At 37.8% G+C, this 17,706-nt stretch overlaps 2 protein-coding genes across 2 annotated transcripts; both read right to left on the minus strand.

Moving 5' to 3' along the window:
* Positions 1-2,899: 2,899 nt before the first annotated feature.
* On the minus strand, positions 2,900-4,124 carry LOC106877654 (histone H4). The gene has a single exon (XM_014926600.3). It carries the CDS (start codon positions 3,989-3,991, stop codon positions 3,680-3,682), a length of 312 nt encoding a protein of 103 aa, XP_014782086.1. The 5' UTR covers positions 3,992-4,124; the 3' UTR covers positions 2,900-3,679.
* Positions 4,125-14,238: 10,114 nt separating this feature from the next.
* LOC106877656 (histone H2A) lies at positions 14,239-15,622 on the minus strand. The gene has a single exon (XM_014926602.3). It carries the CDS (start codon positions 15,554-15,556, stop codon positions 15,179-15,181), a length of 378 nt encoding a protein of 125 aa, XP_014782088.1. The 5' UTR covers positions 15,557-15,622; the 3' UTR covers positions 14,239-15,178.
* Between the last annotated feature and the right edge of the window lie 2,084 nt (positions 15,623-17,706).

The raw sequence follows: 17,706 nt of genomic DNA on the forward strand, positions 1-17,706 counted from the left end.
TTAGTGCCTTCTGTCGGCAGCAAATGGTGGAAAATCACACCTGTTTTGTAGACTTAATCGTTTCATAACACTCATACAGACTAGATTTCTTGCTCTGCCAATAATTTTGTACCACAAATGTGTAAACGCGAGGAATTGCCAAAGTTATGGTCTGCTACTGTCTAAGAATGCTCTCTCATTACAAATTGGCGACATCGAAACTTTGCAGCGCAATGCGGCATTATATCCACATTACAGTTATACATGTACGTTCAGCACTGTTAGAAACATCAGTCAAATATCCCTCAAATTGAACGCTACTGTCCTCAATAACAAGGAAAGGACATGTTTATGTCCTGGTGCCCAACATGCTAGAAATAGCAGTCAAAATTATAAACATAGTAGGCTGTGAATAATTTATATGTAGGTTTGACCCTCTTCCGAGATTAATGGTTGGAATTTAACCTGACATGAGACCAGGTCTGAATATTTACAAAACAATGAAATCCGCCAAAGGACTTCAACGACGGTGCTAAAACAGGAGAGCAGAGATTAAGTCAACCATCCATTTTTGAACTATGGAAGCTCGGAAGGGTCACCCAACTTACTAGAAATAACAGCCGGATCATCCTCAATCCACATTATCTTGAACAAGTGTAACAAAGACGGTTTATGTGGCAAATGTAGATTCCCTTCAAAAAGATGGACGGTCATAGAATAGTGGGTTTTTTTCCTTTTCTTATATGTTCTGGTAAGTGACTTGGTGTTAAATACAGTTGAACTGAAAACATCCTGAATTACGAAAATTACGATAAAGAAGTCTTGCAAATGCTTTCCTCTAAATAAAAGTTCGCTTTTTCCTTAATATAAACGTTTACCATCAACCCCTGTCTCTCGTCCTAGGACTGATTAGGGCCGGTTAAAAGGTTTTTCAAGCACAATTTCCCCTAGAACGAGACGCCAGCTGAGTAGACCGAAGCAACGTGAAATTGAATTTTTGTTCAAGTACACAACGCGCTGCCCACTCTTGGAACCGAAACCACGTTCCTGCAATCGAGAGTGCAACACCCTAACCACGAGGCCACACGTTTTCATGCTTTAAACATTTCGACATAAACAAGTTATAAACTAGATTTATCTCCCTTGCAAAAATCCACCTTGGTGTCTTTTTTTTTTTTTAAACAATGTTGATTATTAAATTAAACGTTCAGTTAAATATTTGTAGCAAAGTTCTCTTAATTTGATCTATCATCTTGCATTCATATATTAGTTGATGTATATTACATTGATTACCGTATAATATATATTTTCGGAATTCCAATCTAAACGAACGCCATTAAAACTGAATGAAATTCTTTAAATGTGTTACGCTTCCAGAGTAATTTATTGCCATTAAAAAATACAACTATAAAGAATTTTCTGTAGGAAATGCAACGTAAATTATACGATTAGCGCAAATTCTACGGTTCATAATGCCCTGGACAAGCTGAATTTCAGCAACCTTATGCATTTTTCCCCAAGGAGGTAAAACTCTAAACGCAAGAATACCGTTTATAGAAAACAATTCTAGCACAGCATCATTTCAAATTCTTTCATTACAATATAGCAGCACCACAATATTCCACTCTCACAATCACGACCTCACGCAAGGAATTTTTACATTATCTTCACGAATTCGTAGAACTTGATGTCGTGATGGTTCGATTTGATCGTACCTTCTTCAGCCAGTCCTGTAATAATAATGTGCAAAGTTGCCTAACACCATCATCACTTCGTATAATACAAGACACATCATCCGGTGTTCAAATCACAACTACTGTCCTTTTTCTGGCAAGTTAAACAACCATAAAGTTCATTAGCTGTCTTGCAATGTACTATAGAAATTATGTGTATAGTGTCTATTATTATTATTACTACGGGTCTATTTTAAAGGCCCCTGGAGGATATATATATATATATACACACACACACATACAATGTGCAACATGGGTGAATTCTAAGTTTATTTCTTAGATAAACATGCAGTACTGAACCGTCATCGCACTTCCATAAAGATTAAAGATTATGTATTTTGTACTCGGGGAAACTGCCATAGCTGGGCCATTCGTTTCATATATAAGATTCGATCCCACAACATAACTTCTTGGGCAGGGGTATTCTACCATAGCTTCTCGTCGACCCAAATTTAGATATGGAGAAACTTGTCGAATGGACTCTGTTACTGAAAAGATCCAGCCTTGTTTACAATGTGTCACGCAGATTGTGCCCGATAATTGCGTGAATGGGATATTCAACCAACTACACTGAAAATACTCATCGTCGAAAACGACGAAGGCTCCATATCTCTTGAGTTTGGACACACAACTCAGTTCTAAATCTAAAATAAAGACTGGAGTCTTTCGCTTGGCAACAAGGCGGTTACAGGTTCGACCCGTCACAACTGCGTGCGGGGTGGGGGGGGGGGCTTAAGTTAGACCTGGGTAGACGAAAACCCGTTGTGTGATTTGTGTATTTATGTTTATCAAGTATCAAACCATATCGCTGTTTGTCTAGAATGAACACAAGTTGTACACTTAAATTAAATACAATGGTCAACATGCTCGACTAATTTCCTTGAAAGCGATATCGCAGATTAAATAGAAGAATGGGTGTATTTAGTAATAGAATGTGGTTAAATCATTTTCGTCAGACGAAAAAAAAACAAAAAAAAAAACACCCGTCTAAAATGAAAAATTCTGATCAAAGCAGAAAAAGTCCAAGATATTTCAAAAGCCCACCTTGGAATTAAAATTGAATGAAACTAAAACTACCCTTCAAAGCAGTGACCAAGAAAGTTCCATTAATTGAAACCTTAAGATATTAATTGCAATTGATTACACATTGTAAATAACTATGAAGAGGAAGAAAAAATACAATGACATTCACTTTAACAGAAAATATTTATTTAACAATAGAAAACAAATTGTCCATTTTTTATAAGTTTTACACATTTTCTAAAAAGGTTTTTCTGACAACAATTTATAATTAAATATCGCCTCTTGTTGAGGGTACCCGATGTCTTTATATAGTATGCAAATAGTTTTTAAGTACAAATAGGTAGTCCTCTACTTTGATAAGTTAAAATGTTAAGATATGAATGACGAATTTGATAAGAAATTTTTCATAACGAATTCGGTTTCAAAGAAATACTTTTTCGTTGTGAAAAACTTCGTATAATCCAGATTCCCAATGTTTTATAAGGACCTGTTAATTATATATATTTCTATACACACATACGTCCGATGTATTTATGTATACATCTTAGGTTTTGTGTAATTAAAATTTAAAAAAGAAAGGGAGGGGTCGTTATTGTATTTCCATAACGATTTTCAGGTATAAATTTAAAGGAAAAAAATACAGATTCCAAAGATATTGGCAAAAATAGTTTAAATGAAAGAGTTATTTCATACGTGATGTGAACAAAAATTTACAGCTTTTTTCTCTCAGTGAAGAAAATTTTAAATTTAATAATGGCAAAATTAAGTTTTCTTTTTTTAAGGTCATATCAAAGAGTTTGGTAATGTGAGACGAACAGGATGATATTGTGGCCCTTAAAAGGGCCGTTTATGTAGTTTTTTTTTTTTCAAGTGGTTCGGAAGATGGTGGGTATAATTAGATGTTAGGTTAAAAAACCCAGCCGAAAAGTGATGGCTCACATTGCTTACCCACCGAAACCATACAGGGTCCTGCCTTGTCTCTTCAACGCATAGACGACATCCATGGCGGTGACTGTCTTCCTCTTGGCGTGCTCCGTGTAGGTGACGGCATCACGGATGACATTCTCTAGAAAGACCTTGAGAACTCCACGGGTTTCTTCGTAAATCAGACCTGAAATACGTTTCACACCACCTCTTCGTGCCAGACGACGGATGGCAGGTTTCGTAATACCTTGGATATTATCTCTCAGCACTTTCCTGTGTCGCTTGGCGCCGCCCTTTCCGAGTCCTTTTCCACCTTTACCGCGTCCAGACATGTTTCTTAATCAAGTAAAGCTTCGATTCAGAGACAGAACAAAATAAAAAACCTCCGATCGCCTTTCAACTACTACCACTTAATATTATTTAGCTTCACGTGCTAGTTCTGTTATACATACAAAACAAAAAGATTAGTATTTATATGGAAAGAGGTAAAATCACACGGACGTAGCGGAGATCACAACAAAATACACTCACGTGAGAATTGTAGCCAATGAAAATGCTTGTTTCATTTTGTCTTTATTTTTTCCCCCTTCGAATGTCTTTTTTATTTTTTCGTTCGTGTGAAAATCAATGAGACTTTAACAGAATATGTTTATATTTCGATTCGTATTCAGTTTGTTTTCCTTGGGTATTAGAAAACGATAAAACAACTAATTCTTTTCTCTAAGACATACACATATATGTAAATAATATGTAAGTTCACTTTATAACGTGTTTATATGCATAAAAACAACGAACATTGGCTGAGTCAATAAACGTGACAGACTTATTTTATTGTCAGTAACTTCGAAGTTGCATCCATTTTAATTTACATACGATAATTGTGATATATTGGTGCATATTTATTTGGCTGAGGTAAACAATACGCACACCATCCGTTTTCGCGTAACTCCTAACCCTAAACACCAGGTGTGCGTATTCTTTTAAATGGCTTTCGCCATTCTTCTACGATGAGCTGGTTTCCACTTTCAACACATTATCTCGATTCAAAGCACTTGCCATAGATAACTGCTATCGCGCATTCGATACTGTAAACAAGAACATTTATTAGAGTTCTTTGCATCGCGTATGCAGGGCTATACTACACAAATCTTTTTATATTACTGAATATTAAACAAAATATCTAATTAAGTCTGCCGTAATCACTAATAAATTTTCGAATAGCTGTAACATTGTATTATAGGATAGAATTAGAATATGAATGTCATATCCTTCAGTTGAAGTATTCTAAAAATGGTTATGTGAGAACGGAATTTAAAACAGTCGAAAATTTTTTAGTGCGCTAAAAAGCGTAATTTCTTCAAATGTGTTTCAAGCGTCGTAGATTACGATTCTGCTAAACAAAACAAAAGCAATTCTTTCTAATGAGAGGATCTTTGGCCCCTCTAGTTTTCTCTAATTTCTCACTCTTGACATTTATGTTGTAAACAAACATCCGAGATTACGATTCTTCAAAAGAGCCAAGAAATGATGGGCTTTTGGCTTACGAGATCATTTCCGACGCTGCTGTTTAGGAATGCTCCATAGAATTCATAAACGTGCTCTCCGCCTGATGCCGAGTATTTTCGGTCACAGCGTTTTGACACATCGAAAGAGAAAAGGGAAAAAGATATCAATGCACCACCAAGTCCCACGATTGGTCACACACCACAAGGTTCAATGGAGCCTACTGAAGCAAAGCCAACATGCTTATAACATTACCACAGGCGATGGCGAGACTAGGGCACTGGAATAGCCAAACGCCCTCGTGGGCCTCGCCAGACACTTTGGTAAGGCGAGCTGCTAATGATGACAACAACTTCACTGTTAGCAACCCAGCCCTTTCCAAATGTCTGAAATGCCACAGGCTGGAGGGCATAGTTCTCTGACAGGTCCTGATACTTCAAGATTTGTTCGTTTCAGCTACAGAAGCAGTGACCCTCCCATTTACCACAACATCCAGGATGTGTGAAGGAACAAGGGAGTCACAGACTGTGGCGTTCCAGATGAGGCACCTACCTCTTACCCAGGGACAGAGGGTCTCTTTCCATCACGTCTGGATAATCCTGCCAGCTCCAGAACTGAGGGGATATTAACCCAAGCCAGAGTCCACTTAATGATTAGGTTTAACCCATTGTGACGAGCGAAACAAGCAGCGTTTAGGCGGCATGAAAGACTGCAAAGACCTGTGGAGTTGAACAATGCCATCTCAATCCCCTACAGACGTCAGCTCCCACTTTAAGCATGATGGAGATGTGGAGCTCATCTAGACTGAGTAGACCTCTAATGTTGGCCACAGGCAGGGCATCAATCCAGTCCCTTGAGAATTTTGTACCTGCAAAAAGTAGGTGACACCTTGAAAATTGATCAGATTGATCAAGGAGAGAATTGCAAGTGGTACCTGAACGCAGATTGTCCCACACGCTCTGCTTCAGTTTATCCTCAACTGTATCATCCATCTCCCTGTTGGAAAGGAGAGGACGTTGCCTACCGAAGGAAAGCAAGCGTGGATGGCGGAAAGAAAAGAGGAAAGAGATGGAGACGAGCACTTGCGCAGACCTCGAACCATTCGGACAAAGCAGTCAGGTCACGGGACTCTGGAGAGAGTCTGACATTGACCGTGTATTGTGGTTGTCTGAGATGTGATATACTTCCTTCCCCTGAATCTGAAGTCCAATAAGTTTCAACATAGTTATCTCCCTTCCAAAGGTATTAGTCATCAACGTTAGTGTTACTATGTTATTTATGTCACGTTCCAGCCTTGTGTGTGTGTGTCTGTCCTTGTCTCTCTCTCTCTCTCTTTTTCTCTAGCGTAAGAGTGATAGGTACAGAGATAGAATGGAGTTAAGGAGAAAAATGAAGAAGTAGTGATAGTATTAAAAAAATGGAGGAAGAAGTTGAGAGAACTAAAGATATGTACAAGAGCTGGAAACTGAGAATTTGAGAAAATGTGCTATAGATACAGAGGGAGGTGGGGAGGGAGAGAGAGAGAGAAAGAGTGTGTGTGTGAGAGAGAGAGCGACAGAGAGAGAGAGAGAGAGAAAGAGTGTGTGTGTGAGAGAGAGAGAGAGAGAGTAAGAGATAGATAGAAAAGCAAGAGAGAGAGAGAAAGGTAAAAAAAATGCAATGCCGAATGAAATAGGAGTATCTGAGCAATTATAACGATGTCGTCTCTTCTCTAATCAAAAAGACTGCTACAAAAATGTCAGCTATAAATTCCCTCTGTCCACTCATTCGATATCGTCATAAGACACACCTCTCCTCTGGTCACTAAGACACTTCTCGATGTTACAAGAAGGATTCAGCCTTTATAGAAGGGATTTAGAAAGAGGTGAGTATGGAGATGGAGAGAGAGAAAGAAATAGGAGTATATAAAGAAACACACACACACACATATAGGTAGAAAATTTCAAATAGATAGATAGATAGACGGACAGACAGACAGACAAATAGATAGATAAATAGACAGATAGGTAGATACATAGATAGATAGATAGACAGAGAGATATGTAGATAGATAGACAGACAGATAAATAGATAGATAGATAGATAGACCAGTAGATGGACAGATAGATAGGTAGATAGATAAATAGATAGGCAGACAGATAAATAGATAGACAGACATACAGATAAATAGATAGATAGACAGACAGACAGACAAATAGATTGGTAGACAGACAGATAGATAGAGAGAGTGAGAGAAAGACAGATAGACAGCAACAGCCTAATAAGAGCTGACTCTCACCATAACCCATCCAGCCTGTCAGAATGGAATAGGATTTAAAAATGATGGGGATGTGTGTGTGTGCGTACATATATAATATATATATTTATGAATTTATATGATTATATGTTCTTTTCTACTCTAGGCACAAGGCTGGAAATTTGGGGGGAGGGGACCAGTCGATTAGATCAACCCCAGTACGCAACTGATACTTAATTTATTGACCCTGAAAGGATGAAAGGCAAAGCCGACCTCGCCAGAATTTGAACTCAGAACACAGCGACAGATAAAATACCTCTAAGCATTTTGCCTGGCATGCTAACGTTTCTGCCAACTCCCCTTTTATATATATATATATATATATATATATATATATATATATATATATATATATATATATATATATATACATACATACATACATACATACATACATACATACATATATATATATATATATATATATATATATATATATATATTTATATATATATATATATATATATATATATATATATATATATATATATACATATATATATATATATATATATATATATATATATATATATATATATATATATATATATATATATATAGGCACAGGTGTGGCTGTGTGGTTAGAAGCTTGCTTCCCAACCACATGATTCCAGGTTCAGTCCCACTGTGTGGCACCTTAGGCAAGTGTCTTCTACCATAGCCATGGGTCAACCAAAGCCTTGTGAGTGGATTTGGTAGACGGAAACTGAAAGAAGCCCATCGTATATATATATATATACATATATGTGTGTGTGTGTGTAAGTTTTGTGTGTCTGTATTTGTCCCCCCACCATCGCTTGACAGCTGATGTTGGTGTGTTTACATCCCTGTAACTTAGTGGTTCGGCAAAAGAAAACCGATAAAATAAGTACTTGGCTCACAAAGAATAAGTCTTGGGGGCGATTAGTTCGACTAAAGGTGGTGCTCCAGCATGACCACAGGCTGAAACAAATAAATGAGTGAAAGAGTAATATATTGGCAGACTAACTGACACACACACACACACACACACATGTTGATTGGTCCATGTTTCTAAATGCAACATAACAGGACACAAATTCTTAATGCCCACTAATTAAGCCCTTTAGATTAATTAGATATGCAGGCACCACAAACCTACCTATCCTTCTATATAAATATCTATCTACTCCCCCCTCTCTCTCTCTCTCAGTTAGTCTGCCAATATATTACTCTTTCACTCATTTATTTGTTTCAGCCTGTGGTCATGCTGGAGCACCACCTTTAGTCGAACTAATCGCCCCCAAGTACTTATTTTATCGGATTTCTTTTGCCGAACCACTAAGTTACAGGGATGTAAACACACCAACATCAGCTGTCAAGCGATGGTGGGGGGACAAATACAGACACACAAAACTTACACACACACACACACACATATATGTATATATATATATACGATGGGCTTCTTTCAGTTTCCGTCTACCGAATCCACTCACAAGGCTTTGGTTGACCCATGGCTATGGTAGAAGACACTTGCCTAAGGTGCCACACAGTGGGACTGAACCTGGAATCATGTGGTTGGGAAGCAAGCTTCTAACCACACAGCCACACCTGTGCCTATATATATATATATATATATATATATATAATCATTATCATCATCATCATCATTTAACAGAGTTCTGCACCAAGATCTGCTCTCGTTTTGGCATGGTTTCTACAGCTTGATGCCCTTCCTAATGCCAGCCACCTTACAGAGTGTACTGGGTGCTTTTTATATATGTATGCCTGTATGTATGTATGCACACGTATATATCTGCTTATCTCTCTCTCTCTTTATTTCTGACCATCTCCCTGCTTATCTATCTATCTGTTTCTAAATCTCCTCTATTAAGGCTAAAGACCACTCAGTGGTCAGCAGTGAATAATCCCTCATTTACACCGATTTGTCTAGTGACGAGGGCAATGCTGTTTCTGTGACAATATTGAACCAAAACGAGAGGGCACAATAAATTTATTGTAAATATTTGATCCTCTTATGTCCGTCTGTTTGGACTGGAAAACAGATAACATCATTAGAGCAGCGAGGCCCTTCATTTCTTTCTCCCTCTCTCTCTGATTCCCTCACTTTCTATTTGTCTCTCACTATAACTCTTTCTCTCCCACCACATCTCCTACCCTATTTTTGTCTCTCTCTGTCTTGCTCTTACTCCTCCTTCTCTACAAATCTCTTTGATTCTCTCTCCCATATCCTCTTACTCCTCTCCCTATCCTTTGGGTTTCTTGCGCCTGTTCCTCCCTATTTTCACCTCCTCCCTCTCTGTTTAGTTCATCCACTTTCTTTTACTCTGACTCCCACCTACCTCTCTCACTCAGATTCAGTGAAAGAAACAGGTGAACATATGCATCATCGTCATCGTCATCATCATCATCATTTAATGTCTGCTTTCCATGCTGGCATGGGTTGGGCAGTTTGACAGGAGCTGGCCAGATGGAGAGCTGCACCAGTCTACAATTGTCTTCTTTCAGTTTCTGTCAATCAAATCCACTCACAAGGCTTTGGTCGGCCCGAGGCTATAGTAGAAGACACTTGCCCAAGATGCCATGCAGTGGGACTGAACCCGGAACCATGTAGCTGGTATTAAATTTTATTAAACTTGACCAATTATTTTTCAAGCAATGAACAATTTTTGTCAAAACGATATAATATGCAAAGCTTCATGATAAACAACATATTTTGTCTTTCCATTTGGGAGGGGGTGGCGGTGGGGAGTGGATCAGTACAATTTTTTTCTGTCTAATCTAACCTCTTTCCTTCTCTCTCTCTCTTTCTGAACCATCACCATCACCACAACTGCCATACACACCATTCAGACTTCTGACGCCACCACCATCAACACCTCCTTCCCCTCCACCACCATCACCACTATCTTTCACATCCCTTACTATCACCACCTCAGCTACCACCACCATCATCATCACCGTCACCTCCGCCTCTATCACAACTACAACGCATACTATTACTATCACCATCTCAACTGTCAATCTACTACCACCCATCCTTCGCTATGCCTATTATTAGTCTCACCCCAGCAAAAGGAGAAGTGTCAATAAATAGTGAGAGAGGGGGAGGGGGTCATCGTGTGACACACTGACACACACAAATTCCTTTTGGCATTTATCATTATAGAAGACATTTGTGCTACAGAGCCAGAGGTGATTTCAGCCGGGTTGGTATCAAAAGGGTTAAAGTAAAGGAGAAGGGGAGTGGATTAGAATAATAAATGGAGGGGGAGGTGAGGAAAGTTATTAACAATGTGGAGATGAAAGTTGAAAAACCTTTATTTCAGGCTTAAAGACCCATCTTCGAAGAAATGAGCATCTGAGTAGAGCCTGCCATTTGAATAGCCAGACGGGCAATGACCCTGTTTTAGTCTGGTGCTTGTGTTAGTGGCAGTAAGTCTCCAAATGATGGTGTTGTTGTTGTGCCGTAGTGGATTAGTTAAAATTGGAAAATGTCAGAGTTGGTGCTACTTGAAATTTGATTCAGCTGTTTGTACTTTTCAGTTTAAAATCCCACCATAGCCATCACCTGGTTTAATTCATCATCACCAGGCACCTTGGTCTCCAATGAGAGAGAGATACTTTCCTCCTCCTCCATCTCATCTCAGTCTCAGAGGTCTAACAAAATTTGTTCATCACTATGCAGGTATGGCTGTGTGGTTAAGAAGTTTGTTTCCTGACCACTTGGTTCTGAGTTCAATCCTACTCTGTGAAACCGTGGGCAAGTATTTTCTGTCATAGCACCAGGCAAATCAAAGCCTTCTGAGTGGATTTGTAAGAAACCCATCATATACATACATATATATATATTGGCGTGGCTGTGTGGTGAGAAGCTTGCTTTCCAAGCACATGGTTTCAGGTTCAGTCCCACTGCATAACACCATGGGCAAGTGTCTACTATAACCTCGGGCTGACCAAAGCTTTGTCAGTGGATTTGGTTGACACAAACTGAAATAGGGCCCATTATGTGTTATGCAGTGAGACTGAACCTGAGACCCTGTGCTTGGAAAAAGGCGAGCTTTGATGACAGGAAGGGCAATAGCTCATAGAAAAAAAATCTGCCCAAAGCTATGCGAGCATGTAAAGTGGATATTTTGGGGGAGGGGAACCAGGCGATTAGATCAAATCCAGTATGCAACTGGTGCTTAATTTATCGACCCAGAAAGGGATGAAAGGCAAAGTCGACCTTGGCAGAATTTGAACCCAGAAATGTAAAGACAGATGAAATACTGCTAAGCATTTCGCCTGGCATGCTCTCAATTCTGCCAGCTCGCCGCCTTTGGAAAAGTGGATATGGAAACAATGATGATGATGTTATCTGTTTGTTGAACTGCTATGTTACAGGGCAAAAGGTGGCAACATGACTTCAGCTTCTTGAATGGTGCAAAAAATGTACACCCACAGTTTCTGTTGACTAATTTTCCACTCAAGTTATTGGTCAACTTCAGGCTTTGGTAGAAGACACTTGAGCAAGGTGTTGCATTATGGGATTGAACTGGTTGATTATGAAGCAATTTTATAAACTCCATTTATACCTGCCTACATTTTACATACAGCACACATTTCACATGTGTATGTATATATTATACATATTTGTGTGTATAAACACACACATATATATGAATTTAGGCACATGAGTATATAAATATATATATACAGTAGAGTTGTATATGTTATAGGCTATATATATAAAATACGTGTGTATATACACATATATGAATTTAGGAATACGAGTATAAATACTTATATATATATATCTATATATACAGTATATAGTCCTGTATGTTATAGGCTATATATAGTGTTGTGTATTTACCTCTCTCTATGTGAATATACACATTTATTTGTTTGTATTCATCTGTCACTGCCATTATAGAAGTCTTCCAGCAAACAAAAAAACACCTGTATATATATATATATATATACATACATACATACATACATACACACACGACATAAATGCACTGATATATGAGAAAGAGAGGCATAGCTATGTATTGATTACAGTATAGCTATTACTTTTAGCATATCAACCCACCAATTGATGGTTCAGTTTGGGGAAAACGGTTATAAATTCTCTTACCACCACCATCACAGCTTAATCAGTTAAACCAAAACTTATTCAACTTGTACAAAACTTAAACATTCACTGAAATATCTAAATATTAATCTCAGCCGAGGTCGACTTTGCCTTTCATCCTTTCAGGGTCGATAAATTAAGTATCAGTTGCGTACTGGGGTCGATCTAATCGACTGGACCCCTCCCCCAAAATTTCGGGCCTTGTGCCTAGAGTACACAAGAATATCTAAATATTAATCTCAAGATCTATGAATTTTCTTGGCTCAGGGTAAACCTTTAGAAAGGGTTTGGAATTCTTACCTTTAGTATACAGGGTTCCCAAACGCCTGATATAATCAATCAAAACCCAGTCTGTATATGGAGAGCTAACTTTATTTTATCTATTGTGGCAGCTCCAAATGTAATTTCAATTTGGGGAGGGGATGGAGAGAAGGGATTAAAAAAAAAAAAAAAAAAAATCAACTAAATCGTGAAGCATATATTTTTTTTTTTAAGCAGGCTTGGCTATGTGGTTCAGAAGGTTGTCTTTGCAAACAGGAGTTTCAGGTTCAATCCCAATGCTTGGCACTTTAGGCAAGTGACTTTAACCATGAGTGAAACTGGTAGACAGAAATGAATGAAGCCCATCGGTGCATTATACACACACACATATATATATATATATATATACATACATACACGCGTGCCTGTAAGATTCTTGCAACCCCCACTACCAGTGCTTGACAACCGATGTTGGTTTATTCTTCCTCGTAACTTAACAGTTTCGCAAGAGACTGATAAAATAAACATCCGACTTGGAAAAAAAAAAAAAAAAAATCTAAGTACTGCGATCGTTTTGTTCGACTAAATTCTTTCAAAGCATTGCTCCAGCATGACTGAAACAAGCAAACGATAGAATTTACAGATGTATGAAAATACTGTATTGGTCCTTGGAGAAAACGGCTCGGCGAAGGATACAAGAGGTAGGCAAAACACCAGCTGGTAGCACCACATTCAAGGAGGACCGGTTCGCACTTATGACGCAGTATTATTTTTTAATCATAAAAGGTGGACAGAAACAGTTATTTCGATAAAAGAAAGGAAAACTCGGCCGAAATCAGAAAAAGAAGTTGATTACGACAGACAGATAACAAAAAAAAAAAAAGAGAAAAAAATTACAGAATATAAACGAGAAAGATTTAACTTATTTTTGTTTTTAAAGGACATATTGAAGTGATACGTTTACTAGTTTAAATTCAAATTTTGAGCTGTGTTTATATATATATATATATATATATGTATATATATATATATATATGTATATATATATATATATATATATATATATATATATAGTCTCGGGTGTTATTTTTAACAATTAAAATAAGGGACACTAAGCATTTTGTCTAACTATACGATAGTTATAGTTGGTCTATGGGGTTTGTTCATAAAGCGCTTAGCTTTCTTCAGATAGGTCATTAGGGGTCTAAAGAAACCCCGCAAAGCCTAGCGCTTTATGGACTCGAAATCCAGGATAACCCAATAGACCGGTCGTTAACTATAATTACTCTACTGCTCTTATAACTTAGAATGTGCTTCTCTTTCGGATTCATGATTTACTGACGATATTATATTATAGTTTACATGTGAACAATCGACACGATACGAACTCGCAGTGACAATATGAATAATAATAATGAGCATAACAACAAAACTGTTTATTTGCCGAAAAACATAAAAAATAAAATTGCTAAGTTGGAAACTCTTACAGAATTAAATGGGCAGAGAAAATTGGCAATTGCAAAAATGCATGTCTTAATTAAAAATGGACTGAACAATTGGCAGAAAGCCATAGGGATGTCTGATTGTAAACTCCAGAGTTTGAATTGAGCCAGATATCGAACCTAGCAGAATGTATGAAATATATTTTGTATAAAATATTCCGTGTTTAAGTTGCTGTGTGATCAATGAAGATATTTGGTCCGATGCTGGGAAAGAGAGTGGAGGTGAAAATGTTTACATTTATAATATTTGTTTACAATTAAAGACAAAAATCACGTGGAGTAAGTAATGGAGGGGGGGGAGGTTGTTGTGTATAGAATGAACGGAGTTTTATATTGGTTCTATGAAGAAAGTGGAATAATTGTATCTGTAAGAGGGTTCACACATCACAAAAATACAAAAAAAAACGAAAAACAAAACATTTAGCACTGATCTGTTTTCGGAAAACCTCTTTTTTTACGATTCCAAGCTGGATAAAGCTCTTTTCTCTGTAAAATACAGAACCAAAGTCAAAAAGTTCAGAATGTTAGTATCACATTTGTTCCCCTATTTTCCTCTTCTGAAGAAAGATGAGGGAGGTCTTGACCCTGGAAAAAGTTATTGGTCTTAAAGTCTTCGAGGAAAAAAAAATTTCTTTTTAAGTGAAAATACTGAAGGGAGTCAAGTGAATTTAAAAAGGCATGAAATATATAAGTGAAGAAAAAAAGTATATCGCAAAATGACGATAGGGACCATGACAAAACTTTCATGAAGACATGGGTGGCCCTTAGAAGGGCCGTTGGATTGATTGATGCTTTAACAGCAAGATTGGTGCCACGACTCGTTTCTTTTTCTCCATTTCTCTCATTTTTTTCTTTACTTGGCAGCCTTCTGTGTCTTCTTTGGTAGAAGGACGGCCTGGATGTTGGGCAAGACACCTCCCTGGGCAATGGTCACTCCGGACAGGAGTTTATTTAATTCCTCGTCGTTGCGGATAGCCAACTGCAAGTGACGGGGGATGATTCGAGACTTCTTGTTGTCCCTGGCAGCATTACCTGCCAATTCCAACACTTCTGCGGCCAAGTACTCCATCACGGCAGCCAGGTAGACTGGGGCACCGGCACCAACACGCTGGGCGTAGTTACCCTTGCGGAGTAGACGATGGATCCTGCCGACTGGGAACTGAAGTCCGGCACGAGACGACCGGGTCTTACTCTTTCCCTTCACTTTACCTCCTTTACCACGTCCTGACATATTTCTGTTTAGCTAAGGCGTTTCTCAATTGACAACTGTCTTAAAATGGCTGAAATTTTCCTTTAAATACCTTCCGATAGGCTCCAGCCGACTGACGCTTGCGAAAGCTGTTTTAACCAATCAGCGTACAGCTTAGACGCCACGGCTTGCATAGCGCGAGGTAGATCGACCGCGCTTATTCACATAGCGTTCACAAAGCGAAGGCTCATGCTGAGAAACATTTCAACCAATCAGAGATGCTGATAGACTATTCGGCTACGAGCAATCTATTGAAACACATCTGATACTACAAACAATAGTCCCGCCTTATTGATGTCAGTCAGCAATGTAAAATTATTCTGGCTGTTTGGAACTGCTATAGTACTTTCTCTTGTAGTCTCTCACTCTCTTTGTTCGAGATGATGGTGGTTGCGGCAAATGTTATTACTGAGAGACACAACTATCTTATTTAATTAATGCACAACTCAATTCCTCTGCCGCTTTCTCCCCCCCTCCCCCTCTTACTTCCTCTCTGTTATTTTTTGTTATCTTCGTCTTGCTTTTTACGCATCTCTAACTTGGCGCGCGCGCGCGTATGTATGTATGTATGTATTATAAAGAGATATGTATAAGTAGAGGTGTGACAATGTGACCACAAGTTTGCTTTCCAACCACATGGTTTCGGGTTCAGTCCTACTGCGTTCTACCTTGAGCAAGTGTCTTCTACAGCCCAATCAAAGACTTGTGAGCGGATTTGGTAGACAGAAACTGTTGAAGACTGTCGTGTGTGTGTGTATACATATATATATATATGTGTGTGTGTATGTATATACGTGTATATATGTATATATATACATATATGTGTATATATATATATATATATATATATACTTACACGTGTATATATATGTGTGTTTGTAAATATATGTATATATATATATATATGTGTGTGTAAATATATGTATATATATATGTGTGTGTATATGTAATTTATTTTATTTGACTGGCCATGCTGGAGCACTGCCTTTAGCCGAACAAATTGACTCCAGGACTTATTCTTTGTGAGCCTAATACTTATTCTATCGGTCCTTTTTGCTGAACTGCTATATATATATATATATATATATATATATACACACACACACATATATATACATACATGTGTGTATACTTATAAATCCAATACATGTGTGTGTACTAATATATTTGTTTGTATGCGTATGTTATCGTTTTCACTAATTTTCCATGCTTTCATGGATGGAATGAGATTCGTTGAGGCACTAAATACCATTTGGAATAATTTTGTCACCAACTTTCACCTGTTTCCAAACAACGAAATATTCTTCATTAATTTGAATTTTTTTCACAAAAGATTGCAAACAATCGGTGCTTATATGACGGTTGTGTATAACATTCACTGTATGACAGAGAAGCTGGATTTTAGATTTAAAAAACAAGGAGACACACACACATGCATGCACTCATACATAATTCAAACATACACGTTTACACACATACATACACACATGCATTCATACGTACACATACATACAAGCATACACGCATACATTAGTACTCACACACATTCATGTATACATATACACACTTGCATTCATACATACATAGACATTAATTCATGCATACATTCATACATACAAGCATGCACACACATTAATACATACATCCATATATACATACTCATGCATTCATACATACACACATTAATACATATATACACACATACATCCATATATACATACTCATGCATACACATATATATGCACACACAAACATGCTTTCATACATATACAACAGGCTTCTTTTCCTTTGGCCCAAGCTACTGCATTATGGGATTGAACTTGAATCAACATGGCTGCAAAGCAAACTTTACAACCAAGTCTATCATTTCTTAAGATTTATTGCTGTAATAAATGCTTTAAATCTTTTATCTTTCACTTGTTTCATTCACTGGACTACAGCCATACAGAAGTACTGCTTTAGAGGGGTTAAACTAATCAACCCCCAGGACTCATTTTTAAGTTTGGTGCCACTGGTTCTACATAAAAGACACCCAGTACACTCTATAAAGTGGTTGGCATTTGGAAGGGCATCCAGATGTAGAGATCATGCCAAAACAATGGATCTCAGTGTGGCCCCTGGCCTTGCTGTTC

Source organism: Octopus bimaculoides, chromosome 9 (assembly GCF_046866305.1).
Source record: "Octopus bimaculoides isolate indiv1 chromosome 9, ASM4686630v1, whole genome shotgun sequence".
Taxonomy (NCBI): Eukaryota; Metazoa; Mollusca; class Cephalopoda; order Octopoda; family Octopodidae; genus Octopus; species Octopus bimaculoides.

Excerpts from the sequence above, each read along its gene's own strand:
- LOC106877654 (XM_014926600.3), bottom strand. The coding sequence starts at position 3,991 with ATGTCTGGACGCGGTAAAGGTGGAAAAGGACTCGGAAAGGGCGGCGCC.
- LOC106877656 (XM_014926602.3), bottom strand. The coding sequence starts at position 15,556 with ATGTCAGGACGTGGTAAAGGAGGTAAAGTGAAGGGAAAGAGTAAGACC.